The following is a 26,875-nucleotide window of genomic DNA, read 5'->3' on the forward strand; positions in this document are numbered from 1 at the left end:
GGGTGCTCGTACGCGCACGACACTTGATGCGCAGCTGTGGGGGGTAAGAGTGGATAGTGCGGATGGTTTCCGCGGTAGCTCCAACTTTAGCTTTACTGTAACTGCATGAATCCTCCACTACCCCTCACACCGCGCGCTGATTCCGTGGGTAACTGGATTATCATGTCGTAGCTCTCTCGATGCGCCGCGGGTTACAACAGATCATCACTGCACAGCATTGAGCTGTTATACTTAATTCAGCATCCTGCCACACAGTACTTGAGCCGCCTACAGTAAATCAGTCTTCAACATGCCAACCACGCAATTTAGTGTCAAAGAAAAGTACCGCTATCAGAATGGTTTTGGTAGCTACCATGAGTAAGATGTTCACGCCGACCTACATGAACTGTGATGCTGATCTCTCTAGAACCGAAGCAGTAGAGGGTGCCTTGCCCGTAGGAACAAATTCGCCCCAGAAGCCGCCATATGGACTTTACGCCGAGAAGCTGTCTGGCACGGCATTCACTGCACCAAGACATGAGAATCAACAGTCTTGGTTATACAGGATTCTCCCAGCGTCAGCTCATTCGAACTTTGAACCACGAGAACACGCTACCTTCAACACGAACCCGGAGAACCAACCAGGACAAAAGATCCATCAAATCCCCAATCAGCTCAGATGGGATCCCTTTGATCTTGACGAGACGGTAGACTGGATCCACGGCCTCCATCTGGTCGCTGGAGCTGGCGATCCAACCATGAAGACGGGCGTTGGAATCTACATATTCGCAGCTGGAAAAGACATGGATGCTCATGAAGCTTTCTACAGCGCAGACGGCGACTTTTTGATCGTTCCCCAGCATGGAGTGCTGGACATTAGGACCGAGCTTGGTAGACTGCTCGTGCGACCAAATGAGATCTGCGTCATTCCCAGAGGTATCAGGTATCGCGTCGAACTTCCAGAAGGCCCGGTCCGAGGTTATATTCTTGAACTATACCAAGGACACTTTGCGCTCCCAGAACTTGGGCCCATTGGGTCCAACTGCCTGGCCAATGCCAGAGACTTCCAGGCACCTGTGGCCGACTTCGACGAAGATACGGATTCGCAATGGACACTGATGGCCAAATTTGCAGGTCACTTGTTTGCCGCTAAGCAGAGCCACACACCATTCGACGTTGTAGCCTGGCATGGCCTGTATTATCCCTACAAGTATGACTTGGGTCGTTTCTGTACCATTGGTTCAATCAGCTTCGATCACCCTGATCCGTCCATTTTCACCGTGCTCACGGCACAGAGTGATCATCCTGGTACAGCGGTTGCTGATTTCGTTATATTCCCTCCCCGATGGTTGGTTCAAGAGGTAAATAAGCATGAGAAGACTGTACCCATAATGCACAGGCTAACATGACACAGAATACTTTCAGACCACCTTGGTACCACCGCAATACAATGAGCGAGTTCATGGGGTTGATCCATGGACAGTACGATGCAAAAACAGGAGGAGGCTTCCAGCCAGCAGGAGCATCACTCCACAATGTCATGTCAGCCCATGGACCAGATGCCAGCACTCACGAAAAAGCATCGAACGCCGAGCTGAAGCCAATGAAGGTTGGAGAAGGATCAATGGCGTTCATGTTTGAGAGTTGCTTCATGGTGGGTGTAACGGATTGGGGACTCAAGAAGTGCGCCAAAGTGCAGGAAGACTATAATGAGGAGAGTTGGACGCCGCTTAAAGCACACTTCAAGCGACCACAGAAGGCAGTAGGAGAGATCAAGAACGGCGATCACAGTGACCAAGGAGCGATTGGAAGCACAAAGCAGGTTCCCCACTGGACGTGATGGAGCGGAACATATCAGATAGTATGTCGTAATGCAAAAGTCGCAAGGAGTTTCTTAGTCTTCCCTAAGACTGAATGTTGTCGGGAGGTGGTAAGGAATGAAAGATGGTGGGCACGCGAGGAAACAGCCAAACAGCAAACAGGTGCAGGATGGCAGTGACGGCGCCAAGCGGTCCGAGCTTCGAGGCAGCACCCGCACGGCTGTGTGTGTGGAGAGGCAGTCGTGCTTGGTGATGCTTCTCCAGCATTTGATGATAAAAGAAAGCAATCGTCCCTCGCGCAATTTCGCCCTCGCCATCTTTCAACACCCGATAACCTCCTGGAAACCCCTGACACCTCGTCGCCATCACTCCCTACAGCACCCCATATCAAATTCACTGCTGTCACTGCCTCAGACCAGGACAGACCGGCGATTGGCCCAGATCATCAAACGAGAAGCAACCAAGACGACGCGCCATGCTTGTGGCCTAAGCCGCTCCTACACCAATGCGCATCATTACTCCCGAGAACCTACACTACCCCATCACCGTCACAAGGCTACTCCGCAAGCCCCAAGACCAGGTCGACTACAATGCGCCCCTCTTCGCCTACCAGTACAAGACCAAAGTCCTCGAGGGTGATGAGGAGACGCGCGAGAACAAGCTGGTCGAGCGCATGTGTCCCTCAACCTTCGAGAGCACTGCAGAAGGCACCTTGACCGCATGGCACATCTCCGAAGGACGCGTCATAAGCAGGCCTGGGTGAGCGAGCTGATACCCAAACACATGTCTGATCTAACCTGCCTCGCAGTGTGCCTCTTGCCGACGTCGAAGAAGCCTGCAAACACGAAGTGCAATTCGGCAACCTCTGCGCCGACTGTGGCAAGGACATGACAACCGTCACTTACAACACAATCACACGCGACACGGCCAGAGCGACTGTCAATGCTGTTCATGGCCACACATCTCTACTCGTCTCGCGTGCAGAGGCCTCCAAGTCGGACGAAGAAGCAAAGCGTCGCCTCCTCTCGTCGCGCAAACTCTCGCTTGTCGTCGATCTCGACCAAACCATTATCCAGGCCACTGTCGACCCCACCGTCGCCGAATGGCAGAAAGATCCCCAGAACCCAAACTACCCCGCTGTCAAGGATGTCCGCGCTTTCCAGCTCGTAGACGATGGTCCTGGCGCAAGAGGTTGCTGGTACTACATCAAATTGCGCCCTGGTCTTGAAGAGTTCCTGTCCACCATCTCCAAGTATTACGAGCTGCATATCTACACCATGGGTACTCGTACTTACGCCCAAAACATTGCCAAAATCGTGGATCCTGATCGCAAAATCTTCGCCGATCGCATCCTCAGCAGAGACGAAAGTGGAAGTCTGACTGTCAAGAATCTCAAGCGTCTCTTTCCCGTTGACACAAAGATGGTCGTCATCATTGACGATAGAGGCGATGTTTGGCACTGGTGCCACAATCTCGTAAAGGTCACTCCCTATGACTTCTTTGTGGGCATCGGCGACATTAACTCCAGTTTCCTTCCTAAACGACCTGGTCTGGAGCCGAGACCTTCACCATCTACCAGCCCTGATCTCGCACCCTCTTCGCCTGATGCACAGCCAGCCGTCGATTCACCGATTGATTCGACAGGAAGCAAAGTCTCTGCTATTGACCAACTGGTATCCATGAGTGGCGGCAACGATCCCACCAAGCTCAAGGAACAGACATCCGAGCAGGGCGAAGCCATCACCGCTCAACTCACAGACCGTCCTTTGTTGCAGAAGCAAAAGATTTTGGACGCCGCAGATGAAAACAGCAACAACACAAATGAAGCATCCTCGGAGAATGATGCAGCATCTATACCCGAAGCGCCCGTCGAGACACACAAGTATCGCCACAACTTGCTGCAAGACAACGATACCGAGCTCCGCTACCTCCAGCGTAGCCTCCAGTCGATTCATTCGGCCTTCTTCCAGGAGTATGACCGCAGGACTTCTGGCCCTAAAGATGGTCGTGTTGCCGAATTGCGTTCTGGTCCTGATGTCAACCTCACAACAGACAAACTTGACAGTCTTCCCGACGTAACAAGCATAATGGCAGCCATGAAAACGAAGGTTCTCAAAGGTGTACACATAGTCTTTTCCGGAGTCATGCCGTTAGGAGTACAACCTCAAAAGTAAGTGAGACCGACAACGACATGACATTTCATGGCTGACTTTCACTCCAGTCACGATTTTGCCATTTGGGCAAAGAGCTTCGGAGCAACTGTGACTGAAAACATCACCAAACGTACATCTCATGTGGTTGCTTCGCCATTGCGGAAGACAGCTAAAGTCCGACAAGCCGCCAAGAGGACCGACAAGATCAAGATTGTGTCTCAGGATTGGCTTTTTGCTTGTTTAGTCCAATGGCGCAAGGTGGACGAGGCTCCTTTCCGCCTGCACGCTGATCTAGAAAATGAGCCAAATGAGCCAGCAGCCAACGGCCAGGGTTCGCCTTTCGATGCACCTGATCAGAAAGGTCAATTATTATCATCTTCCGATGAGGAGGCTGCTGTTACCGAGGAAGAGGATGCCGCCGAGACTGATGGCACAGGGAATGATACAGATGCGCAAGAGCAGGCTGAACTTGAACGTCACATGCCCACTTTGCCACGTGAAGCAAGCTCCATGGAAACCTCTGCTGATTTAGCCGACTGGGATGCTGAACTTGAAGAGTTCTTGGAAGACGACGACAGTGAAAGCGAGGCTGGTACCAATCAGTCGGATACAGATGACACAGATTCACCGTCCTCCAGTGCTAGGAAGAGGAAGAGAGACGAGGACGGCCAGTCTACAGACAACGATGACGAAAGTGATTCAAGCCAGTTGGGCTCTAGCAGACTCGAGCGAAGGAAGAGGAAAGCACTCGCCAGAACTACGAGTCTTGTCAGCGTTTCTGCGGTTGATGATGCCCAGAGGGTCAAGGCCGAAGCTCAGACCAGTGCGCCTCAGCAAGATACCCCCGCAGACATTGTTGAGGAAGACGATGATCTTGAGGCTCAGATGGAAGCAGAAATGCTGAGACAAGCCGAGGAGGAAGGATACGCATGATTGGGGATCTCTCTTCTGGAATTGCTTAAAACAAATGAAGCATAGCAAGGCGTTTTTGGCGAACATCCTGGACATGCATAAGGAAGCAAGGAGTTGGCGCATGTAAGACTGTCTTCTCAGTAGAACGTCAGTACACGCGCACGAACACTGTCATATGTCTACGTTGATGACATGATCAGTATACGAAATTCACAATATGTCAACGATCGTCCAATGTAGAACTCTCCTAAGAGTGATTGACTTCGATGGTGCGGTGTCGGTGATAATTGCATTTCTGGTGCAAGGACTCCAGACCAGGGTCATACCATCAACCATTGGTTTCGGAAGAAAAATGACTTTTACTCAGCCACCTGCATTCGTGCGGTCACCGATCTCTGTCTGAGCCATCTACTGATATGTCAGTCGCTATTGATGTGTGTATAAGTGAGGATGGATACGTTGTGATTGAGCTATGTCTTTTTGAAGATCATGGAATTACAAAGCTTGAGAACGCTACGCACGACCAATGTCCTCGTCAGTAGCTTCCGCTTTTGTCTTACAACATTCACTTTGAGTCACACGAAGGAACTGTCCTACATAGATCTATAGTTTTGTGGAGACAGACGATCTTCATTTGGATACCATGATATCAGGTAATTCGGTGATTTGAGTCGTCTCACGCGAATCCAAATCTACGACATGTACAGCAGCAAGACCCACCAAGCCAGATGAGAGCGTCAAAAACTCCAACTGTACGTTGTGGCAAGCCCCAGGGGGCAAAGGACTAGGGGTCATTAGCAGAGACATAGAAAACATGGAAGATCAGACTCACCCGACTCGCACATCTGCATTCAAACACACAACTTCAGCTATCTGAGCCTCGCGCTGGTCTTGCATGTGATATATCGTGCGATCATCCATGACCGCTTCTGCAGTGTGATGACTGTCTTGTCGCGGAATGTTGGGAAATCGCAAGGCGTGTTGTGATTGTGCCGATTTGACAGACTTGGGGATGGCCACAATTGCGAGCCTCTTTTTCCTCGTGCTGCGGTTTACGACGAACACATCGAGAAGGAACGTCTCGCCTTCTTTCACCTTATCCGGAGCAGTAAATGCAAATGTCACGCCTGCAGAATCGACTTGAGTCATGCCGCTCATGGGTCGAGTTGTCATTGTGCTCACTCGCTTGCTCAATGGCCGCGAGTTGAGGTCTTGAGTTGTCGATGTTACGCTTTGAGGTCGTAGTGGCAGGGACTTGGTTGGTTGAAGTGGAGGAAAGTTTACATTTCCGTGCCAGTGAGCCTGTATCTGTGCGCTACATGTGCCACTGACTTGAGCAACAGCGCGGATCTGGAAAGTGACACTACGCGGTTTATGACTTGAGACTCCAGCTGTTTCTTCAGGTCGTGCCAATTTGTACAGAAAAGTGCTCTTGTCTCCTGCTTGTAGGGTCGTTGGTAAGCTCAAAGCTGCCAAGTCAGCTGAGAAGGGCTCCACAGTGAGACTGCTTCCTTCTGCCTTGATCTCGTCTATCTGTATGCCACCATATCCGGTATGGCGTGCTGATTCCAAATCTAAGCACAATAGCATATCTGAGACTTGCTCAGGGGTAATGTGAACTTTGACGGCCAAAGCTGGAGAGACATTGAAGAGTCTCGACGATGTCCTTAGGGGACGGGCCTCTTGAGTTGTGGGGGCAGCCCGAGGTGCCACCTTATGAATCCGGTCTGAGGGGAGATAGGGTTGACTGGAAGCAGTCTGTGAGCTGTGTTGCAAAGATTGAAGCAAATTCTCGGAGGTTGGAGGTGCACAACTTGTCATGTATTCATCTTGGATCGCCGCTTTGAATATTTCAGTAGGTTTCGAAATAGCGGATGCTGTAAGATGGATGGATGGTCGATGAAGCCTTTGAGGTGGAAATCGGAGATAAAGCGTTGTCTTCCAGACAGCATACGACTGATCTCCTTGGTCATGAATATGAATGAAACTTGGCTTGTGTTCAGGTGTAATAGTGACCGAGTCCAAAGCCAATTTTACAGGCTGTTGTGGTGGAGGAGGAGCCTGAGCATTGCCCGATTGTAGGCGCGGAGGTGGTGAGGGCTGGGTAGCATATGCGGTTATGTACAGTTCGACATTGTTTATTACTTGTTGAAATGAAGGCAATGAGCTGCGAAGGATAACATATACAGGCAGCAACTCCTCTAATGGATATTAACAACAAGACTAAAAATGAGACGAGGACTCGATTACATACCGAAGAACAAGGCATCTCTGGAAACGATTTGGTTGTCGGACTTCAGGTGAGACTCGACATCAAAGTCTGATGAGTTTGGGATTATAAGATCAAGAGTGGAAGCATCAGGAAAGGACAGCATGGGCTGTGATTCAGTAGATGTTGTCATTGAGACCTCTCCATGTGAAATCCCGCGAGTCCTCTCACACTAAAGTGGCTCGCGAAGTGAGAATCCAAACAATTACAAGAAGCTGAAAATAGTCGAGTAAATATTGACTGAGGGACCATCACATGCAGGGTGAGGTGATACAAGGAGTCGGAGATCGCAAGCGGAAAGTGCCGACCCAGCTCTAGACTTTCCTTCGCGCGCTTTGAGAGAAAGAAAGAACAAAGACAATTCGATCCAACCAATTGCTATCGCGCAGAATGAGCGGCCTTCAGAGCCATCCGGCATGGCAGATCCTGCTGGATAACAAGACGAACAAGCCGTATTACTACAACCGCTCCGCCAACATTAACACCTACACAGTGCCCGATGATCTTCTGACTCCAGCACAGGTGAGTAACGCTGGCTTTGTCTTCGCCGTACCTGAATCTGACAGATTCATGAATAGAAAGCTACTGGATGGGCCCAAACCACCGCCGACGGAGGCCGAGTTTACTATTTCCGCAAGGACGACAAGACAAAGACATCATGGACTCCTCCACCTGGCTGGGAAACTCCCGCCGCTCCTGCCCCCGAAGCTCCGCAATTCGTCTCATCTAGCTTCCAGGCTCACCCTCCTGCCCGCGAACAACGAGGCCCCAGAGAAAGCAGACCTTTCCACGACCGTCGCGAGGAGAGCAACTACCGAGGCCCCATCGCCGTTGCTGCTACAGGTCCCGAATATGGTTCCCGCGAAGAAGCTGAGGCAGCTTTCACCAAGCTGCTGAGAAAGTCTGGTGTGCAACCTGGCTGGTCATGGGAGCGCGCCATGCGTGCCACTATCCAAGATCCTCAATACCGTGCCATCAAGGAACCTAGCGAAAGAAAAGCCGCTTTCGAAAAATACCTAGACGATGTTGTGCGCGAGGATCAAGAGCGCGAGAAGGAGCGCATCAAGAAGTTGCGCTCAGACTTCCGTTCCATGCTGCAGACACACCCCGAGATCAAGCACTACACGCGCTGGAAGACCGCTCGCCCTATGCTCGAGAACGAAGCCATTTTCCGCGCTACTGACAACGAAGACGAGAAGCGCCGCATGTTTGACGAGTACATCGTGGATCTCAGAAAAGCCGCCGAAGATAAGCGCCAGCGCGACTACGATGCTGCAATGACTGGCGTCGCCGACATTCTCCAAGATCTCGATCTTAACGCAAAGTCGCAGTGGATGGATACGCGCGAACGCCTGCACTCGCATGCAAACTTCCAGGAAGACCCCAAGTACAAGATTCTGTCCCCCTCCGAGCCCTTGCAGATATTCGACCGCTACATGCGTAGGCTATGGAATGACGCACACAACGAGAAGCAACGCGCAGCTCAGCTCAAGGCTCGTGAACAGCGCAAGGCCAGAGAGGGCTTCGCAGCTCTGCTAGTCGAGCTTAGAGAAAAAGAGACGATCAAGCCTGGTACTATGTGGAAGGAAGTTCACCCATTGATCGAGAATGAGCCTCGTTACATCAAGTTGATGGACAATCTAGGTCACAAGGACCGCATCACTGACGGTTCTACTCCTCAGGACATCTTCTTTGACTTGCTGGATGACTTTGACAAGGAGGTTCATGACATTCGCCCTGCTGTTGAAGCCACTCTCAAGGAAGAGCACTTCCGTTTCACTCCCGCGACTACTCTTGAAGAATTCCAGCACGCAATTAGACACGACCGACGCATCTCTTCCATGAAACCACACCTCTTGGAAGAGGTCTACAAAAGACTGCACAGAAACGCTCTCGACAGGGAAGAAGACATTGAACGTGATGCCAAACGCCAACAACGTAAGGCCGTCGATGCATTGCGTTCTCGCATCAAGCATCTGGAACCCCCAGTCCTGATCGGAGATACATGGGAGCAGGTGCGTCCGCGTGTAGAGCGTACCGAAGAGTACAAGGCCGTGACCAGTGACGAGGATCGCCAACTCGCCTATGACAAGTTCATGAACAGGCTCAAGGAAGACGCTGCCGAAAGAGAGCGTCTGCGCCGCCATGACAGAGAACGCGAGAGAGACCGTGATAGACGCCGAGACCGTGACCGCCGTCGTAGCCGCTCACCTCCATCACGCGAGGTTGACGCCTACGAAGCTGACCGCCGCCGAGCTGCATCCGAACGTGAGCGTCAGTACCGTCATTCGAGCATCGGCGGGCTCTCACCGCCACCTCGCGATCGTCCCAGAGTCCGTGATGACCGCTATGAGAGAGATGTGGGCGATCCGAGAAGAGAGAGACAAGTCAGCCTTTCCATCTACGATCGCGAAAGAAGAGAACGCGAGGCCGAACGCGAGAGGTCGTACATTAGTCGTGCCGACCCACGCACCAAGGCCAGCGAACTCGATTACGGCGATGGTGGAGACAGCCCCAAGCCAGAAAGCACATCGGGTGGAACCAACGGCAACAAGAGATCCGCAGCTAGCAATGGCGACGGCGATGCAAAGAGACAGGCCAAGCGCCCTCGTGTCGGTGAGCACTCTTCCCGTAATGGTGGTTCTGTTACTCCCGCTCTCTCGGCCGCAGGAAACGACGAACCCGCACTGCAGTCTGGCAGTGAGGAAGGCGAGATCGAAGAGGTCTAGACAGCCATCTTGGTGGACATCATCATACGGCGCGGATTGGAAATATAGGCATTGCATGCGGTACGTATTCTTTCGCAAAGGATGACATACTAGCTTCAAGGCAGATTTTCACCAAACCCTCTTTGTTACTTTCATTCTTTCTTCCATCCATGCCAAAGGTGCGTTTTCGTGCAAAACTGCTGCTCTCCTAACGACAGTCTTGTGTATTAAGAAAAATGAAACAAAAGTCAAAGTGAAAAGATCAAACTTTTATGATTCCTTATTCTACTTCTGCTTCTCGTGCCGTAGCTTTTGTTCGTCAAAATGTCATGTGATGTGAATGGCGCTCCATGGTTCCCTTGTGCCGCTCCTTGTTTGTGGCTCGAGTCGTGTACTCACGACCTGAGAGTTGTTTGCCCAAAAAATTCTCCAGCGGCAACCAAGTATGGGGGCGATCAACCAGAGGGCCATAACTTGCCCAAAGGCTGCCCTCATCCTGATCCTGATCACCCACTCCTGCATATTCTATGTCCTCATCCGCACCGGACCGCAAGCACTGCATGCGGCGGCGATAGGAGCGGTTGCGTCGGAGCAGAGCGGCGCGTGAGGAACCTTTCGCCGGGCGCCAAGGGGGCCATTGTTTTGAGTCTAGGAAAACGCCTTTCAAGACTCTTCCTCCATGAAGAACTGTAATTATTGTTAGATTTTTGAAGATCGTTGACATGGAAATGATAACAAGACTTACGTAGTTTCCACCATTCTTCTGTTCCTGGTCAAGCTGGGAGTCGAGCTTGTTGATACGAGGGCGGTATGAGTTGGGGTCACGTCTGAAGGTAACGTCCAAGTTCTTCAAGAACTTGTTGCAACCAGTCAAGAGAGACTCGGGCTTGTTGGCGCGAGCATTGACGGAGGGAGTACCATCGAAGACAATGACACGATCGGCAAGGTAAGTGGCCATGATGAAATCGTGCTCGACAATGAAGGCAGTCTTCTTGGAGTGCATGATGAAACGCTTGATGACACGGGCAGCAATGATACGCTGCTCGGAATCGAGGTAGGCACTAGGCTCATCGATCAGGTAGATGTCGGCGGGAATACCGAGAGCCAAGACGATAGCGACACGCTGCAATTCACCACCGGACAAGTTCTGAACTTCCTGGTCGATGAAGTCGTCCATCTTCAGAGGCTTGTAAACATCGGTCTGGAACTGAGGGTTGAGGAAAGCGGCCTTGATCTTCTTGAAGAAGAGTTGACGAACAGTACCCTTGAACTTGGGGGTGATCTTCTGGGGCTTCATGGAGATGTTCATGGGAGGAACACTCTTGGTGCCATCGGGCTTCTCGGCACCAGCGAGCATTCTACAGAAGGTGGTCTTTCCGGTACCGTTCTCACCCATCATGACGATGATCTCCGAGTCAGTGAACTCACCAGGCTCAATGCTCAGCTTGAAACCAGAAGCGGGCTGTGTCTTGGTCATGGCAGGGTATCCGTATTGGCGAGATTGGTCGACGAGGAACTCCTCTCCAGCTTCACCAATGCGGAACTGCAAAGATTCCTCTCTGAAACGCAAGTTCTCACTAGGAATGTGACCGTCAAGGAAGATGTTGATACCCTCACGGACCGAGGAAGGCAGAGTGACGACACCGTAGACGGCGGGCTTACCGTAGAGCAAGCAAATGAAATCGGAAAGGTAGTCGAGAATGGACAAATCGTGCTCGACGACAATGACGTACGAGGTAGGGTTGAGCAGACTGCGGATCAGACGACCAGCGGCAAGACGCTGCTTGACATCCAAGAAGGATGAAGGCTCGTCGAACATGTAGACATCGGCCTTTTGAACACAGACAATGGCAATGGCGAAACGTTGCAGCTCACCACCGGAAAGGAGATCGATGTCACGGTCGAGAATGGCGTCAAGCTCTGTTCACACGGTTAACTGGAGCACTGATTTGTCCAGATACTATACATCACATACCAAGTGTCTTGATGATTTCCTCGACTCTGGCCTCGTCAACCTCGGCGCGCTGCTTGACGAGGAAGCCAACAGTTCTGTTGTCGCCCTTGACGGCTCTGGGGATTTGGTCGACGTATTGAGGCTTAACGACAGCCTTGAGGTTGTCCTCGAGAACCTTTGTGAAGTAGTTTTGCAGCTCGGAACCACGGAAGTACTTGAGAATCTCCTCCCAGTCAGGAGGGTTGTCGTAGCGGCCGAGGTTGGGCTTCAGCTTGCCGCTCAGAATCTTCAGGGCAGTACTCTTTCCGGTACCGTTACCACCAACGAGACCCAAGACCTGACCAGGTCTGGGCATGGGCAGTCTGTGGAGCTTGAAGCTGTTGGCCGAGTAACGGTGGGTGACTTGCGACTCGAGGTTGGTGGGCAAGTTGATGATGTTGATGGCATCGAAAGGACATTTCTTGGGGCAGATACCGCAACCAATACAGAGACGCTCAGAGATGAAAGCGATTTTGGACTCGTTGGTGACCTCAATACAGAGCTTGCCGGTACGGACGACAGGGCAGGATTTCTTGCATTCTTGACGACATTTCTTTGCGGGCGGTTAGAGGATGTTGCTGTGGCTTGTCGCGTGAGATGAGTAGGGCATACCTTGGGCTTGCACTGTAGCGGGTGTCAGTAAGCGGATTTCAGAGCGGAAAGAGCAGCAGACTCACCTTGTCGCTGTTGACAATGGCAATACTGTGGACAGCAGGTTAGAAAGCGAATTCACCAGAAATTTTCTCTTGGACGGCAGTCAGCGCAGAGACATACCGAGTCAACTTGTCCGACATGTTGGGCGGTTGGGGTAGTGTCGCAAGAGCTGACAACGGACTGCAAGACAGTGATTGCCAAACGAGGTCGTCGAAGGCAGAGTGAAGACACAAAGGCGGCGCGAAGTGGCAGGAGCGAAGCCTGACGGAACAAAGTGCAGGCCAGGCTGACCAGCGGCCCTCTCATTGGTCAGTGCGAGGGCGGGCAGTCGCTGAAGCCCGCTCTCTCTCGTCGGAGCGTCGTTCAATCTCAAGGAAGAAGTCGCAACTCCATCCATCTGCCACTCCACCACCCACGAGACCGACATTCCATACCCGCCGTCTGGACATGGTCTCACATGGCCGGTAAGCTCACCATTTCGTTTCTGTCGCCTTTCCTGCACTGTGCCTGAACCACCTTGGTCTTGGCACTATCTTCATCGCTGGAGCCGATCGCCTATACCTCTCGATATTGCCCGTCTACTGTCGTCTGTATCGCCAAAATCACCTTCGGTCTACCTTCTCTGCATTCTACCGTCGTCCTTCCACGTCCATAACGCCTCTACTATCCATCCTCCGGCTCGTATCGCGTCAATCACCTATCCAAGACTCGCGTCCACCCTCGATCTATTCCATCAAGATATCATCTCGACCTATCTTTAGACCCTTTTACAAGACTTCTTGTGCCATTTTTGGGGGGAAACCGGTCGCCTAGCCCAGGCGCTCACCCTCACCAACTCTCAACACTGTCCCACTTATCTGTCTCGAGCAATCTTGCTGACTGCTCACTATAACCAGCCGGCCAGACATCTCTGCTACCTTCCCACCTACCTCTTTCAAACATGTCTCTTGAGAATGGCCATTTGTCGTCCGCTGATGAGCCGCCTTACGCGACTCTGGACACCAAACCTTCTCGTAGCGAAAGCGAACTTTCAGATGTCAATGATATCCCCGACCAAGCTGTCCCCGAGTCCGCCGACCACGTCATGCAAGATGTCGCTAGTCCTCTGTCAGACGAAGATGAAGACGCAGACGGTTCCGATGATGGTGATTACGACGCCCCCTCTCCTCCATCCAGAGCCAGCGTCGACTCCCGCCGGAGCAGCGTATCCTCGGATGCCTCGTCGGTGCCCCGCAAGCGCAAGGCCGAGCCAGATGTAGACGATGATCAATATATGCAAGAAAACCCAGAACTATATGGCCTTCGCCGAAGCGTGAGTCAAGCTGTTGTCCTGCTCATCTTGCCCTTGCTGACATGCCATAGGGTCGTGCTCGTCCAACTCGCCGAATTGTGTGTCTCACTATGCGTTCTGATGGCGCGTTGATAACTGACTTCCACTCTTAGATCGAAAGTAGCGACGAAGAGCAAGACGATAATGACTCTGGCTCGGACGTCAACCCCGGCCGTGCCCGCAAACGCTTACGGCCGGCCACCTCCCGAAATGGTACCTAGGTCCTTGACCCCTATATCCTTTCATGACTGACGAAAATGTGCTTGTAGCTTCAGTCCGTCAATCTGAGTCGGGATCTGAGTCGGACAGCGATACTTACGGCGGTGCACGTGGTCGCGAATTTGCAAAGAAGCACCGTCGCAGGTTGCAAGGAGCTTCATCTCGCTCTGCATCGGGGCTTGCAGGCGACCTTCGTTTCTCTACAAGACAAGCTGGCAAAGTCACGACATACAATGAAGAGGATGGTGACGACTTCAGCGAAGAAGACACCGAAAACATGACGCCCAACTACTGGGTTGCCGCTGAGGACAACTCTCCTGGTATAGACATTGTTCTCAACCACAGAGTTGGCGAGGGTAAAGGTTTGTTTTTCTATATTCAAGTCATCTTAAAGCGTATGCTTATCATCCCGCCTTGCAGACACCGAATATCCCGAAAAGCAAGACTACGAGTTCTTCGTCAGTATTCTGCATTGATCTTTACTTGCTTCTGCTAACATTATTCTAGATCAAATGGCAAGGCAAAGCACATTACCATGCTACATGGGAGCCTTGGACTGAGCTTACTTCTGTCCGTGGCTTTCGTCGTCTAGAAAACTACTACCGCAAAGTAGTCGAGGCCGAACAATTTTTGATTCAAGATCCTGATGTCGCCCCGGAAGAGCGCGAAAAGTACACGCTCGACCGCGAGACGTATCTCGAGGCTCTGGAAGACTATATGAAGGTCGAAAGAGTAATCGGAGAGCAAGTCGGAAACGACGGCAGAGAGTACTTTGTCAAGTGGAAATCTCTTCCTTACGATTCCTGCACCTGGGAATCCGAAGACCTTGTCAGTGAGCTGGCACAAAACGAGATTGACCGCTATCTCGATCGCTCATCTCGACTACCCACTTCTGATAAGCGCGAGTCAAACCTAGCAACCCGCTCGCCATACAAGCCTTTCCGTACGCAACCTGACTACATCAAGTTTGGTCAGCTCAGGGATTTCCAACTGGCAGGTATCAATTTCCTTGCACACAACTGGTGCAAAGGCAACAATGTCATTCTTGCAGACGAAATGGGTCTGGGAAAGACCGTTCAGTCAGTCTCCTTCATGAGCTGGCTCATCCATGACCGTCGTCAAGAAGGACCTTTCTTGGTTGTCGTGCCGCTGTCGACTATGCCTGCTTGGGCCGACACATTTAACAATTGGACGCCGGACCTCAACTACATTGTTTACAATGGCAATGAGGCTTCTCGTAAAATTCTACGTGAACACGAACTCCTTGTTGACGGCAACCCAAGAAAGACCAAATTCAACGTCATGCTCACGACTTACGAATACATCCTCCTCGACTCCGCCTTTTTATCTCAGATGAAGTGGCAATTCATGGCTGTGGATGAGGCACATCGATTGAAGAACCGAGACTCACAGCTATATGTCAAGCTCATGGACTTTGGCGCCCCGAGTCGTCTGCTCATCACTGGTACGCCTCTGCAGAATGAACTAAAAGAGTTGTCTGCCCTCATGGATTTCCTCATGCCTGGCTTGATCAATATCAATGATGATATCCCGATCGACGATTCCGAAGCTACCAGGCAAGCTCTTGATGAACTGATGAAAGCAATCTCGCCGTATATGATCCGTCGCGTGAAAGAGAATGTCACTAGCGACTTGCCGGGCAAGACTGAAAAGATCATCCGAGTCGAATTGTCAGATGTTCAGTTGGAATACTACAAGAACATCCTGACACGTAACTACGCGGCTCTGAATTCTGGCACCAAGGGACAGAAGCAGTCATTACTGAACATCATGATGGAACTCAAGAAGGCCAGTAACCACCCTTTCATGTTCCCTAACGCCGAAGATCGTATTCTCGAAGGCAAGACTGGCAGGGAAGACCAGCTCAAGGCTCTCGTGACGAGCAGTGGAAAGATGATGCTTCTCGATCGTCTTTTGACCAGATTGAAGGCGGATGGTCATCGTGTCCTCATCTTCAGTCAAATGGTCAAGATGCTTGACATCATTGGTGACTATCTGCATCTTCGTGGACACCAATATCAGCGTCTTGATGGTACGATCGCTGCCGGTCCAAGACGCCAGGCGATCGATCACTTCAATGCTCCTGACAGCAAAGACTTCTGTTTCATTCTTTCCACACGTGCCGGTGGTCTTGGTATCAACCTTATGACGGCCGACACCGTCATTCTGTTCGATTCAGACTGGAATCCTCAAGCAGATCTTCAAGCCATGGCACGTGCCCATCGTATCGGCCAGAAGAATCCTGTCACAATCTACCGCTTCGTGTCGAAAGACACTGTTGAGGAAGAAGTTCTGGAGCGCGCTCGTAACAAGCTTATCTTGGAGCACATCACCATTCACCAAGCCATGACAGAGAAGGAAGCCAAGGCACTCAGAAACAAGCTTGACTCTGCTGGTGTGTCCACCGCTGAGCCTGTAGCACATGATGATCTGTCCCGTATTCTCAAACGTCGTGGACAAAAGATGTTCGAGCAATCTGGCAACCAAAAGAAGCTTGAAGAACTTGATATCGACGCTGTCCTCGAGAATGCCGAAATCCATCAGACTGAACAAGCAGGTGCCGGCATCACGGCGAGTGGTGGCGCAGACTTCTTGAAGAGTTTCGAATACACCGATGTCAAGCTTGATCTCGAATGGGACGACATCATCCCCAAGGAGCAACTCGAGGCCCTCAAGGCTGAAGAGAAAGCGAAGAACGAAGCGCAATACTTGGAGTCCGTCATCGAAGAGAACCAACCAAGAAACGCCAAGCGCAAGTCTAGGGAAGATGATGCCCGAGAACAGCGTGCCGCCAAAAAGCGAGCTCGAGACCTCGCAGCTCAAGCAGCGGCTGACATCGAGTCTGACAATGAGTCCAACGCTGGCGCAGATCCCGCGCGCCCCATGAGTGAGAAGGACATCCGTAATTTGATACGCGCCTACGAAAAGTATGGTTCGATTGAAGAACGCCAGGATGAAATTATCAGAGAAGCTAGACTTATTGGTCGTAATGTTGACCTTCTCAAGGCCACTCTTGATGAGGTTGTGGGCATCAGCAAGAAACTCCTTCAGGAAGAGCAAGACCGTGTCTTGGCCCTTGAGCGCGAGACCAACAAGCCCATTACCAAGAAAGACAAGAAGGCTGTTCTGTTCGACTTCAAGGGTGTCAAGCGTTTGAACGCCGAGACTTTGACTGAGCGTCCCCTGGAGATGCGCATGCTTCGGGACGTCGAGAAGTCCCTTGGTGATAATTGGCGCAATTTCCGTATTCCAGAGGCTTCTAAGCCTGCTCACTACACTTGTCCCTGGGGAGCTCGCGAGGATGGCATGCTGTGCATCGGCATCGCAAAACACGGTTATGGTGCTTGGGTGGCCATTCGCGATGACCCTGATCTCGGAATGGGCGACAAGTTCTATCTTGAAGAACACCGAGTGGGCATCAAAGAAGAGCGCACCAAGGCCGACGAGAAGAACGCAAAGTCGCCTGGAGCCGTGCATCTCGTGAGACGTGCAAACTACCTCCTCAGTGTTCTCAAGGACAAGACGAGCAACGGTACCAACCTTGCAGCCAAGAGAGCGCTTGAGAACCACCACCGCAACAACAAGAAGGCCCTTGCCTCTAGCAGTCGCCGGCCTACAAGTGTGTCCGCAAGTCCAGCTCCTGGCGCGGCTCGTAAGCTGAACCGCGAGGAATCTTACCGCTCGCGTCTCCACAATGACCACCGTGGCTCGTCTGATCGCCGCCAATCATCTAACAACGTTGGCCACAGAGCATCGCCTGGTGGAGTTGAGCGCACTGATAGAAACAGACACCACCGTGACTCCGAACCCAGAAAGCTCCCGCGTCATGCTGGCTCTCCTCTGGCCCCCTCTAATGGAGAACGCTCAGCATCTGATGATCACATGAGGCGTATTGTCGAGCCCATTCGTGACTGTCTGGGTCGTATCAGAAAGGCCACGAAGAGTCATATTCCGGATGACAAGGAGCGTGCAAACAGTCTGAAAGAATCTTTGCAGACAGCTGGCAAGTTCTTCAAACAAAAAGCAGCCGAGAAGGGGAAGACAGTCGAAGATAAACTCTGGTAGGTTTTCAATACCTTCTCCAAATGACTTGTGCTGACAACATATAGGGATTATCTTGCCGAAACATGGTGGCCGCAGGCTAAGAACGTTGACAAACGCACGTCGGGCCAGAAGCTCCGAACGCTGTATGAGAAGATTGCAGCCGCAAACAAGGCGGCCTAAGCACAAGACTGTGAGCGAGCAATATATGGTCGCGAAACAGAAGGATGAAACGTATTGTGTGGACGAAGAAGTGTCAAGCAGCATGATTCTCAAACCCGCGACGACACACGCATAAAGTGATACTATGAGTATCTCTGGGAAGCATTGGATTATTGAAGCTGTTCTTTTTGCGACAGGCGTTAAAAAAGGGGTCGAGAGGACAAAATCTCAGCATGGGTCGGCCAGCAGGAGTTATGTTGCTACATTCGCTATTGCCTTTCTTGTGCATTACCGCTCGCTGAAAGCGTGCCATACGGAGTTCTGAGAAACAAAGAAGCCATAAGTCTGTATTGGCTTGGAGAGATATTACAATAATGAAGAGATTAATCGTCTCAATATACGTGCCTTGTCACTTGGAGCTGCGAAGCAGAGGTAAAACCAAACAGGATGAAACGTCTTCGAGACGCTGCGGCCATTGGCTGATGGGCAGTTCGAGCATTCAGAGCTTCGCGGGAATTTCTCCTCTCGGATGCCACGGCCGGCCACCAGAACAGGCGCGGAGACGCAGGGTGCTGATCGATGGCGACTGACGACGGCTGGCTGGGGAGACAAACCTAGACCCTCCTTCAGCATGACCAGTTTCGCCAATAGCTATAACTTTCTCAACCTTCTACTCTGACAGTATTCGTTGAGCAGTTTAGCACAAGAGAACAAAGGGCTGAGAATCTCTCTTACGATAAGACGTCCATTTGCGCGTGCCCCACTGCAGCTGACCCTGATCCCGATCGACTCGGCTCTGAATCGACGTACGTCAGAGCCCCCAGGAAGAGTGCCGGCGTCATTCACATTTTCCTTCTCTCAATCATGCCTTCTTTCAAAAGCATTCGCAGGCAGGTCCTGTGGAATTTGAACTCGAGATACATTTACGGGCGCTATGTGAGTCTCATTCGGTCATTGCCTCACTTAGGTAACCTCTCGGCGCTGACCTGCTTGTTTCCGCGACAGCCTCTCCTACACACCTTAGTATTCATCACCGAATTAATCATGGTCTCCTTTTTGGTGTCCAAGTTCAACAGCTACTATGCTGCGAGACCAGGTATGATTGAGACTTGCGACATGTCTTGTGACTCTGTGCTAACCTTCGTTTCAGTGCTTACGACCATGGTCACCAACGCCGTAAGTCCATTTACGACCACACGCTGAAATGTGTTCCTGACGTCTCGTCCAGGTGCTTGGTGGTGTAGCCGACACTGTCGCCCAAACTCTCACAGCAGTCAGAGAACGTGCCGTTCGCAAACCTGGTGGCCCCGACCCCAAGAACGATCGATTGGCCATTGAGATTCATGAGATAGACCGCAGAATCTCTGAGGAAGAGCTCATCCCTGATTCCAAGGTGCTGCCTCCACCGTTCGACTTTGAGAGGTACAAGGAACCAAGAGCAAGAAACAAGGATTCAAAAATGCTGATACACTGGGCAGATTGACAAGATTCATGGCATATGGTTTTATTATGGCTCCCGTCCAACACAAGTGGTTCGGCTTCCTCAATCGCATTTTCCCTCTTGCCAAGGGAGCTGGCACCAGCGCAGCAGCAAAGAGAACCGCCTTTGACCAGCTTCTGTTTGCACCGGTTGGTCTCGGAGCCTTCTTCACTTTCATGACTGTGGCAGAAGGAGGCGGCCGTAAGGAGATTCAGAAGAAGTTCCAGGATATCTATATTCCTTCTCTCAAGGCCAACTACTTGGTCTGGCCTGCTGTACAGCTGATCAACTTCAGACTTATGCCGCGTCAGTTCCAGATTGTAAGTGGTATCTGACTTTAACTGAAGAGCAGCGACTAACACTGTTACAGCCATTTGTGTCGACCGTTGGTATTGCATGGACGGCCTACCTTTCTCTGACCAACTCGGCAGAGGAGGCTTAGAAAGCCATTCACAAGGAACAAATCGGGACAGTGTGTTGATTACCTAGGTATCTTCAAGCATCCATCGGACAGCGGGATAGGCAGGCGTTCTGGCGACTTTACGGGGCGTTACGGGCCGATAGACACGTCGCTTGGTGCAAGGCATCTTGAATGATACAGTGATTGAGATGTGCAACTTCAAGCAGGATATATGGTGCGACATCGAGTGAAGCAGGTGATCTAATGGGGCTCTGTATATAGATAGGTCATGATTGGTGATATCAGTTGATAGACAACACGAGAGAGGGCACGAATGCTCGGAAGCACATCGGTCGTGACGCATTTTTCGAGCTGCCCCTCGTCCCGACCGCCGGAAGCTGTTGGGGAAAGACTCAAGCCCCTCACACACCACAACAACCCATCAAGCACTGTTGTATATAACTGTACGTCTTTGTCTGCTGCTGTCTCTCACACCAAACTGTCTGACACACTCGATTCAGTCACAATGTCGCTCTCCAACAAGCTCTCTATCGCCGACGTCGACCTCAAGGGCAAGCGTGTTTTGATCCGTGTATGTTGACTCTGGCCATCCAGCTACCATTGACCACCCTTACTAACGCTGTGCAGGTCGACTTCAACGTCCCCCTCGATGCTGACAAGAACATCACCAACAACCAGCGCATCGCCGGTGCTGTCCCCACCATCAAGTACGCCGTCGACAATGGCGCCAAGGCCGTCATCCTCATGTCCCACTTGGGCCGCCCTGACGGCAAGGTCAACCAGAAGTACTCGCTGAAGCCCGTTGTTGCCGAGCTCGAGAAGCTCGTCGGCAAGAAGGTCACCTTCACCAACGACTGTGTTGGCCCCGAGGTCGAGAAGACCGTCAACAGCACCACCGATGGCGGCATTGTTCTCCTCGAGAACTTGCGTTTCCACGCCGAGGAGGAGGGCAGCAGCAAGGATGCTGAGGGCAAGAAGGTCAAGGCCGACAAGGCTAAGGTCGAGGAGTTCCGCAAGGGCCTGACCGCTCTTGGTGACGTTTACATCAGTGAGTTGCAGCTTGTTCGCACGTTCACTAAGCCACACATACTAACGAATCCCCTCAGACGACGCTTTCGGTACCGCTCACCGTGCCCACAGCTCCATGGTCGGTGTCGACCTCCCCCAGAAGGCCTCTGGTTTCCTCGTCAAGAAGGAGCTCGACTACTTCGCTCAGGCCCTTGAGGAGCCCAAGCGTCCCTTCCTTGCCATCCTCGGTGGTGCCAAGGTCTCGGACAAGATTCAGCTCATTGACAACCTCCTCGGCAAGGTCAACAGCCTCATCGTCTGCGGTGGTATGGCTTTCACCTTCAAGAAGACTCTTGAGAACATGAAGATTGGTGACTCGCTCTTCGACGAGGCCGGCAGCAAGACTGTCAAGGACCTTGTTGAGAAGGCCAAGAAGAACAACGTCAAGATTGTCCTTCCTACTGACTTCATCACTGCCGACAAGTTCGACAAGGACGCCAACACTGGCAAGGCCACCGACAAGGAGGGAATCCCCGACGGCTGGATGGGTCTTGACTGTGGTGAGGAGTCGATCAAGCTCTTCAAGGAGACCATTGACGAGGCCAAGACCATTCTGTGGAACGGCCCCTGTGGTGTCTTCGAGTTCGAGAAGTTCGCTCGCGGCACCAAGGCCACTCTCGACAACGCTGTTGCCGCTGCCCAGGCCGGCAAGGTTGTCATCATTGGTGGTGGTGACACTGCCACTGTCGCTGCCAAGTACGGTGTTGAGGACAAGCTCAGCCACGTCTCGACCGGTGGTGGTGCTTCGCTCGAGCTGCTCGAGGGCAAGGAGCTCCCCGGTGTTACTGCTCTTTCGAGTAAGTAAACTCATCAGAGTGTTTTTTTCAAAATCGCAAAAGGGAGATATCCGGGATCTGATTTATACCACGGGCAAGGCAAGCAGAGCAAGTCTTTAGAGATGTCCGAAATGCATTATGTTACGACTCATCTATAACCATATTTCCCTTGTGTTCTTGTGATGTGTAAGGTAGCTTTGGAAGGAGCTTCATTTGTTTGTATATGCTTTCTCCGCTCTCTCTTTGGTAAAGGTGTGATATTCAGTACTCCGAGACGCCGTGCCATGCCATGCCGTTTCCGTGGCAAGGCCATAAGATAAGCCAATTGCCGAAGTCGTGTATGCCTGAGGTAGGCTGATTGTTGTGGATTCGTAGGGCGCTATGGGTTCAACGCTTCTCCATCTTCTTGAGCTCGTTTCTGGTTGAAGAGTTAGGATGCAGTCAAACAAGGTGCTGATATATAGGAAAAACATACTGAAGCTGAACCGAGAACTCGTCGCTTGTGTCATCATCATCCCAACTCTCCTCCCACAGATGTGTGGTTCCTGCGCCGGCGCCGGATGCGCCGAGTTCCTCTTCTGCGGGCCAGTCTATTTGTCGCAACGATCAGTCTTTTAACCATTTTTGAGAGGATGGCAAAGGTAAAGACGACGCACCTTCTACAGGAAAGTCCTCGAACTCGTCATCCTCCTCGAGCTGAGCAGCTTGCTTCTGGGGTGCCAGTGGTTGCGAGTCGTCCTTGCGGTCTGAAACGATGGCCTTTGTGGTGTTGGCGTCTCCTTGTGCTGCGCCGGACATGATTGCGGTTCGTGTGTGTGTGTGTGTGTGTGTGTGTGTGTGTCGGAAAGAAAAGGGTTGTATGCGTTGGTTTGGCAAGATGATAGTTTTGACGAGCGATGATTGATTGATGGCGAGTGAGGTTGATGGTATTGGCTCTCACTCAGTGCTGGGCTGGCGGTGTTGGCATCATGCAGCCAAACAGAGCAAACACGAAGCTCTCCAAGTTGGTCGCTCCTCCGCAAAAGTGCAATACGAGTACGACAGCGATGATATCACGCTTTATGTGCGGCATGCTCGGACATGGCAGTGCATCTCCATAATGTCTCGACTAACTCCGTACCGTGCCGTCCATGACTTGTCTTTCTCTGTGCATATGCTTGTTGTAACTTGTCAATCTTCCTTGAAATCGCTAATTGCCAAAACATAATCAACCATGAAGAAGTGGCTGGGAGCTGCAAAGCAGAGCGCCTCGAGCTCGACACACTCGCTGAGTGCTCTCGAAGAGCCTCAGGCACGTATGTTTACCTATTCAATGCAGATCCTCTTACATGGGCACGTGGGCTGATCACCATGCGCAGTCGAGAGTGCTATGGCTGCTGTGTCGTACATACTTAATGATGGTATTGTAACACTGCATGGAAACTACTATTCTAAGCTTATATCCGTCCAGATGTCGAGACAGCAGAAGCAGAATTGTCAAAGGGCAACTCGCCTTTCCACAAGGTACGTACAACGACAGCATCCTATCTCGGATCAGCACTTGACTTACTACGTATTTGAAGTAGTTGGGCCAAGGTCTATCTTCTTTCTTGCGAGCTGCTCTCGGCTTTGAGCAGGATTTCATGCGAGAGGCCTCTGAACGTCTGTCACAAGCCGAGTCGGCTGCTTACGACCATCAACGCCACGCCGACAAGAATGCCTACCACTCCAAAATCTACCCGCCGGGAAGCGAATACGCACTTTGCCTTTCCGAAGCTCAGCTTATGAGTGCCGTTGTTGCCGTCTTAACCGAGAGTCTCTCCGAGAGTATCAAGGGTTTCTACAAGATGAGGAAAGCTTATGTCGCTCTGCAAGAGATAGCAGATGCCGAAAAGAGATACTTGAAAGGGAGGAGCTCTGCTTCTGTTGGCAGTACAAGCACGAGGTCGACTGTCAACTCGGCTCCTTCACTTGCCTCGGAAGGTCCTTCAATCTCTGGTCAGACTCTGGTCGCTCCAGATGAGGATGTTGATGATGACTTTGTCGACGCCGATGAGAGTATTGCTGCTCCTGCCACTCCCACAACCTACCAGGGCCACCTGGAGTGTAAGGAGCTGGAATCCAAACTCGAGAATTTGTCTATTCGACCTGGCTCGTCATCCACACAGACTCCTGTAGCACCCGTCGTGGAAGAAGACGACTTTAGTGATTTCACCAATCATCCTGTCGACCTCTTTGTGCATTCTGGCACGAGTCTCTGTTTTGGTTTGATGCAGTTAATGCTCTCTCTGATTCCCCCAGCCTTTTCCAAACTCTTGTATATTATTGGATTCAAAGGTGATCGCGAGCTTGGCATCCAGATGTTGTGGCGGGCTACCCAATACTCGAACATCAACGGCGCTATGGCGGGCCTGGTAACACTAGGATTTTACAATCTCACCGTTGGATTCTGCGACATTGTCACCTCGGATGCTTATCCCAAAGAACGCCTGACGACTCTGCTGGTCCAGATGCGCAAACGCTATCCTCAATCTCGCCTCTGGAGACTCGAGGAAGCAAGAATGTTGGCTGCTAACAAACAGCTGGAAGATGCCGTTACTATGTGCGGCACTCATGAAAAGAGTCCACTCAAACAAGTCGAGGCATTGCAGTGGTTTGAGAAGAGTCTGAACTGCATGTATCTGCACAAATACGAAGAATGTGCCACTTCTTTCTTGACGGTCCGTTTTATACAACAAGTGAGTTAAGAGGGTTTACTGACGGGTCTGAATAGTGTGTTGAACTCAACAACTGGTCTCACGGCTTGTACTACTATATTGCTGGTGTGTGTTATGTCGAACTCCACCGCGAAGCCAAGTCAGTCGATGCAGGCCGAGCACAGAAATATGCGTCTCGCGCAACAGAACTGCTACGAAAAGTGCCAATTCACGCAGGCAAAAAACGCTTCATGGCACGTCAATTGCCCTTTGATGCCTTTGTGACCCGCAAGATCACAAAGTGGGAGGAACGATCCAAGGCTCGCGGTGTTTCTTTCGTCGACGCTGTGGGCATTGCTCCCGTAGAAGAGATCATCTACTTCTGGGCCGGGTTCAAGAGGATGAGAAAAGAACACCTCGTCCACAGTCTCGAGCGTCTGGCATGGAGTGAGCAGAACGGCTGTCACGACAATGCAGTTGACGAATTAGCCACATTATCACTTCTCCGAGCTACAGTAACTCGATGGCTCGGCGATACGAAAACTGCCCGTCAAATCTTGGAGACGCAGGTCCTGAACCACGAGTGGAGCGAGTTCAAGGGCGGAAACAAAGATAACTGGTCACTGCCAGTAGCGCATTACGAAATGTCCGTGATCGAATGGATAGAGGCAGGTGGTGAGAGAGGAAGCAAACCGCAATTGGAAAGTTGCTCGAGATGGGTGGAGAAGGCCGCGAAGTGGGAGGCTTATGACTTGGATGCTAGGTGAGTGGTTCCTTTCCCCTCTTTCTGTTCACCAACTTCACTACAAACTCTCCTGCCATCGCTTCTCAATTCCCGAGAACCTGGTCTCACTGGCCCTCCCCAACTTGATTCATCTGCAAGTTGTTTCAAGTATGCTAATTTATGCGCAGAGTCGGTCTCAAGGTGACCACTGCACGGGAGACGTTAAAGAAATGTGGCATCACACCTTCTGCTTGATGTCAGTAAACGATGCCGAAAAGAGCAGACAATCGAATGCAACTCACTCCGACTACACCAAGATGTAGAGTATACACTGTAGAAATGCACAGTGGTTTTGGAAACATAGGCCTTTCCACAGAGAGCCTACGATTCGTCGCTTGTGATTTGGTTGAAAGAACTGGGTACAGTACGTGTGTATGTGGCAGCGGTGACAGGCGGAGGAGCAGTAGAAGGACGAGCGATCAAGGCTCCATCATCGAATGGTCCGAGGGCATCTACGACCTTCTGCATGCTGTTTTCCAGTCTTCGGGTTTCCTTGGCCGTCTCTTGTCCAGTTGTGTCGATTCTTTCAAGTGTTGAGCTAATGATGGCGAACTTGCTGTCAACAGTGTGTTGTCCTTGCTTGTCCATTTCTCAGAGCTGACGATTCTTTTCTTTGGCCTCCTTCACCTGGTCGACTGTTCTACGAGCGGATACAAGAGCTTCGAAGACTTCGTCGATGGTCCAGGAGTCTTTTGTGGTGTCCGAGTTCAGAGCCCACATGATGTGCTCCTTAGTGTACTTGTCGCCTGGTACGAGCTTTTCGGGTTCTTGAGCAGCAGCCACGAGACCGTGGAAGTTTGCTTGCTCTTGTGGCGTTGCGTCTGTCACAGTGTCGGCAAGGAACTGGAGACATGCCATTCGCTGAGCTTGAATCTGAGCTTTGCTTCTGGCCACAGCTGGTAGTTCACCCTGAGTGTTCAGTCCTGCGAGGACGTTGTCGAGCTGGCGTTGCATGTCCTGACGCTTAAGTCTTTGATCATCTTGGATGAGCGACTCTTGCTGAAGTGAGTTGATGGTTTTGTCGTTCTCCTGAGCCTGACGACGAATTTCATTGATGTCGAGGTGTGCTGGCACTGCACGCAAACCAACTGATTCTGCCTGAGCCTTCTCAATGCGAGCAGACAGTTCTTGAAATTCAACAGCTCTGCGGATTGCAGGATCAATCAGCTTCTGGGCAGCCGATCTGCCCAAGAACGATCTCTTCGGAGCCATGTTGTGACTGATGCAAGAAGAACAGGAAGTTTGTCCAGAACTCCCATAAAAGAGAGAACGGAAAATTCACGTCGAGTCTTCTCACTTGTCGAGTGAAAACAACAAACACGACCGCGCCTTGATTTCACTACAAAAAACAAGGACAACAAATTCCGCTTTCTTCTGACGACTTACCTTTCCTCTCACCAGCTGCAACAA

At 51.4% G+C, this 26,875-nt stretch overlaps 11 protein-coding genes across 11 annotated transcripts; 8 read left to right on the top strand and 3 right to left on the bottom strand.

The window, feature by feature from the left end:
• Nucleotides 1-289: 289 nt before the first annotated feature.
• M437DRAFT_69847 (homogentisate 1,2-dioxygenase) lies at nt 290-1,819 on the top strand (the record flags this gene model as incomplete). The annotated part of the gene is made up of 3 exons (XM_041025363.1): nt 290-357; nt 407-1,340; nt 1,394-1,819. The coding sequence occupies 3 exons, from the start codon at nt 290-292 to the stop codon at nt 1,817-1,819; spliced, it is 1,428 nt and encodes a 475-aa protein (XP_040875519.1).
• Nucleotides 1,820-2,304: 485 nt separating this feature from the next.
• Nucleotides 2,305-4,885, top strand: M437DRAFT_59157 (uncharacterized protein; the record flags this gene model as incomplete). Its single annotated transcript, XM_041023532.1, has 4 exons — nt 2,305-2,558; nt 2,608-3,969; nt 4,021-4,554; nt 4,609-4,885. The coding sequence occupies 4 exons, from the start codon at nt 2,305-2,307 to the stop codon at nt 4,883-4,885; spliced, it is 2,427 nt and encodes an 808-aa protein (XP_040875520.1).
• A 609-nt stretch (nt 4,886-5,494) lies between these two features.
• On the bottom strand, nt 5,495-7,266 carry M437DRAFT_78890 (uncharacterized protein; the record flags this gene model as incomplete). The annotated part of the gene is made up of 3 exons (XM_041027066.1): nt 5,495-5,648; nt 5,697-7,065; nt 7,119-7,266. 3 exons carry the CDS (start codon nt 7,264-7,266, stop codon nt 5,495-5,497), a joined length of 1,671 nt encoding a protein of 556 aa, XP_040875521.1.
• A 257-nt stretch (nt 7,267-7,523) lies between these two features.
• M437DRAFT_88470 (uncharacterized protein) lies at nt 7,524-9,862 on the top strand (the record flags this gene model as incomplete). Its single annotated transcript, XM_041028839.1, has 2 exons — nt 7,524-7,655; nt 7,712-9,862. 2 exons carry the CDS (start codon nt 7,524-7,526, stop codon nt 9,860-9,862), a joined length of 2,283 nt encoding a protein of 760 aa, XP_040875522.1.
• A 1,232-nt stretch (nt 9,863-11,094) lies between these two features.
• On the top strand, nt 11,095-11,430 carry M437DRAFT_59050 (uncharacterized protein; the record flags this gene model as incomplete). The annotated part of the gene is made up of 1 exon (XM_041023509.1): nt 11,095-11,430. A coding segment is annotated over one exon (336 nt), but the record flags the coding sequence as incomplete, so codon positions are not given.
• Nucleotides 11,431-12,945: 1,515 nt separating this feature from the next.
• M437DRAFT_78894 (SNF2 family DNA-dependent chromodomain-containing ATPase) lies at nt 12,946-18,282 on the top strand (the record flags this gene model as incomplete). Its single annotated transcript, XM_041027067.1, has 8 exons — nt 12,946-12,952; nt 13,580-13,800; nt 13,851-13,877; nt 13,932-14,031; nt 14,088-14,399; nt 14,458-14,495; nt 14,545-18,119; nt 18,168-18,282. The coding sequence occupies 8 exons, from the start codon at nt 12,946-12,948 to the stop codon at nt 18,280-18,282; spliced, it is 4,395 nt and encodes a 1,464-aa protein (XP_040875524.1).
• Nucleotides 18,283-19,125: 843 nt separating this feature from the next.
• On the top strand, nt 19,126-20,183 carry M437DRAFT_78895 (uncharacterized protein; the record flags this gene model as incomplete). Its single annotated transcript, XM_041027068.1, has 6 exons — nt 19,126-19,197; nt 19,267-19,357; nt 19,412-19,437; nt 19,490-19,683; nt 19,740-20,061; nt 20,112-20,183. The coding sequence occupies 6 exons, from the start codon at nt 19,126-19,128 to the stop codon at nt 20,181-20,183; spliced, it is 777 nt and encodes a 258-aa protein (XP_040875525.1).
• A 484-nt stretch (nt 20,184-20,667) lies between these two features.
• On the top strand, nt 20,668-22,035 carry M437DRAFT_59028 (phosphoglycerate kinase; the record flags this gene model as incomplete). Its single annotated transcript, XM_041023506.1, has 3 exons — nt 20,668-20,733; nt 20,790-21,210; nt 21,269-22,035. The coding sequence occupies 3 exons, from the start codon at nt 20,668-20,670 to the stop codon at nt 22,033-22,035; spliced, it is 1,254 nt and encodes a 417-aa protein (XP_040875526.1).
• A 358-nt stretch (nt 22,036-22,393) lies between these two features.
• Nucleotides 22,394-22,804, bottom strand: M437DRAFT_88475 (uncharacterized protein; the record flags this gene model as incomplete). The annotated part of the gene is made up of 3 exons (XM_041028840.1): nt 22,394-22,424; nt 22,482-22,596; nt 22,663-22,804. 3 exons carry the CDS (start codon nt 22,802-22,804, stop codon nt 22,394-22,396), a joined length of 288 nt encoding a protein of 95 aa, XP_040875527.1.
• A 415-nt stretch (nt 22,805-23,219) lies between these two features.
• Nucleotides 23,220-25,660, top strand: M437DRAFT_59178 (uncharacterized protein; the record flags this gene model as incomplete). The annotated part of the gene is made up of 6 exons (XM_041023536.1): nt 23,220-23,301; nt 23,365-23,406; nt 23,457-23,509; nt 23,572-24,705; nt 24,759-25,444; nt 25,594-25,660. 6 exons carry the CDS (start codon nt 23,220-23,222, stop codon nt 25,658-25,660), a joined length of 2,064 nt encoding a protein of 687 aa, XP_040875528.1.
• Nucleotides 25,661-25,786: 126 nt separating this feature from the next.
• M437DRAFT_88477 (uncharacterized protein) lies at nt 25,787-26,677 on the bottom strand (the record flags this gene model as incomplete). Its single annotated transcript, XM_041028841.1, has 2 exons — nt 25,787-26,044; nt 26,093-26,677. The coding sequence occupies 2 exons, from the start codon at nt 26,675-26,677 to the stop codon at nt 25,787-25,789; spliced, it is 843 nt and encodes a 280-aa protein (XP_040875529.1).
• Nucleotides 26,678-26,875: the final 198 nt, after the last annotated feature.

The sequence above is a fragment of the Aureobasidium melanogenum genome, assembly GCF_000721775.1.
Source record: "Aureobasidium melanogenum CBS 110374 unplaced genomic scaffold scaffold_31, whole genome shotgun sequence".
Taxonomy (NCBI): domain Eukaryota; kingdom Fungi; phylum Ascomycota; class Dothideomycetes; order Dothideales; family Saccotheciaceae; genus Aureobasidium; species Aureobasidium melanogenum.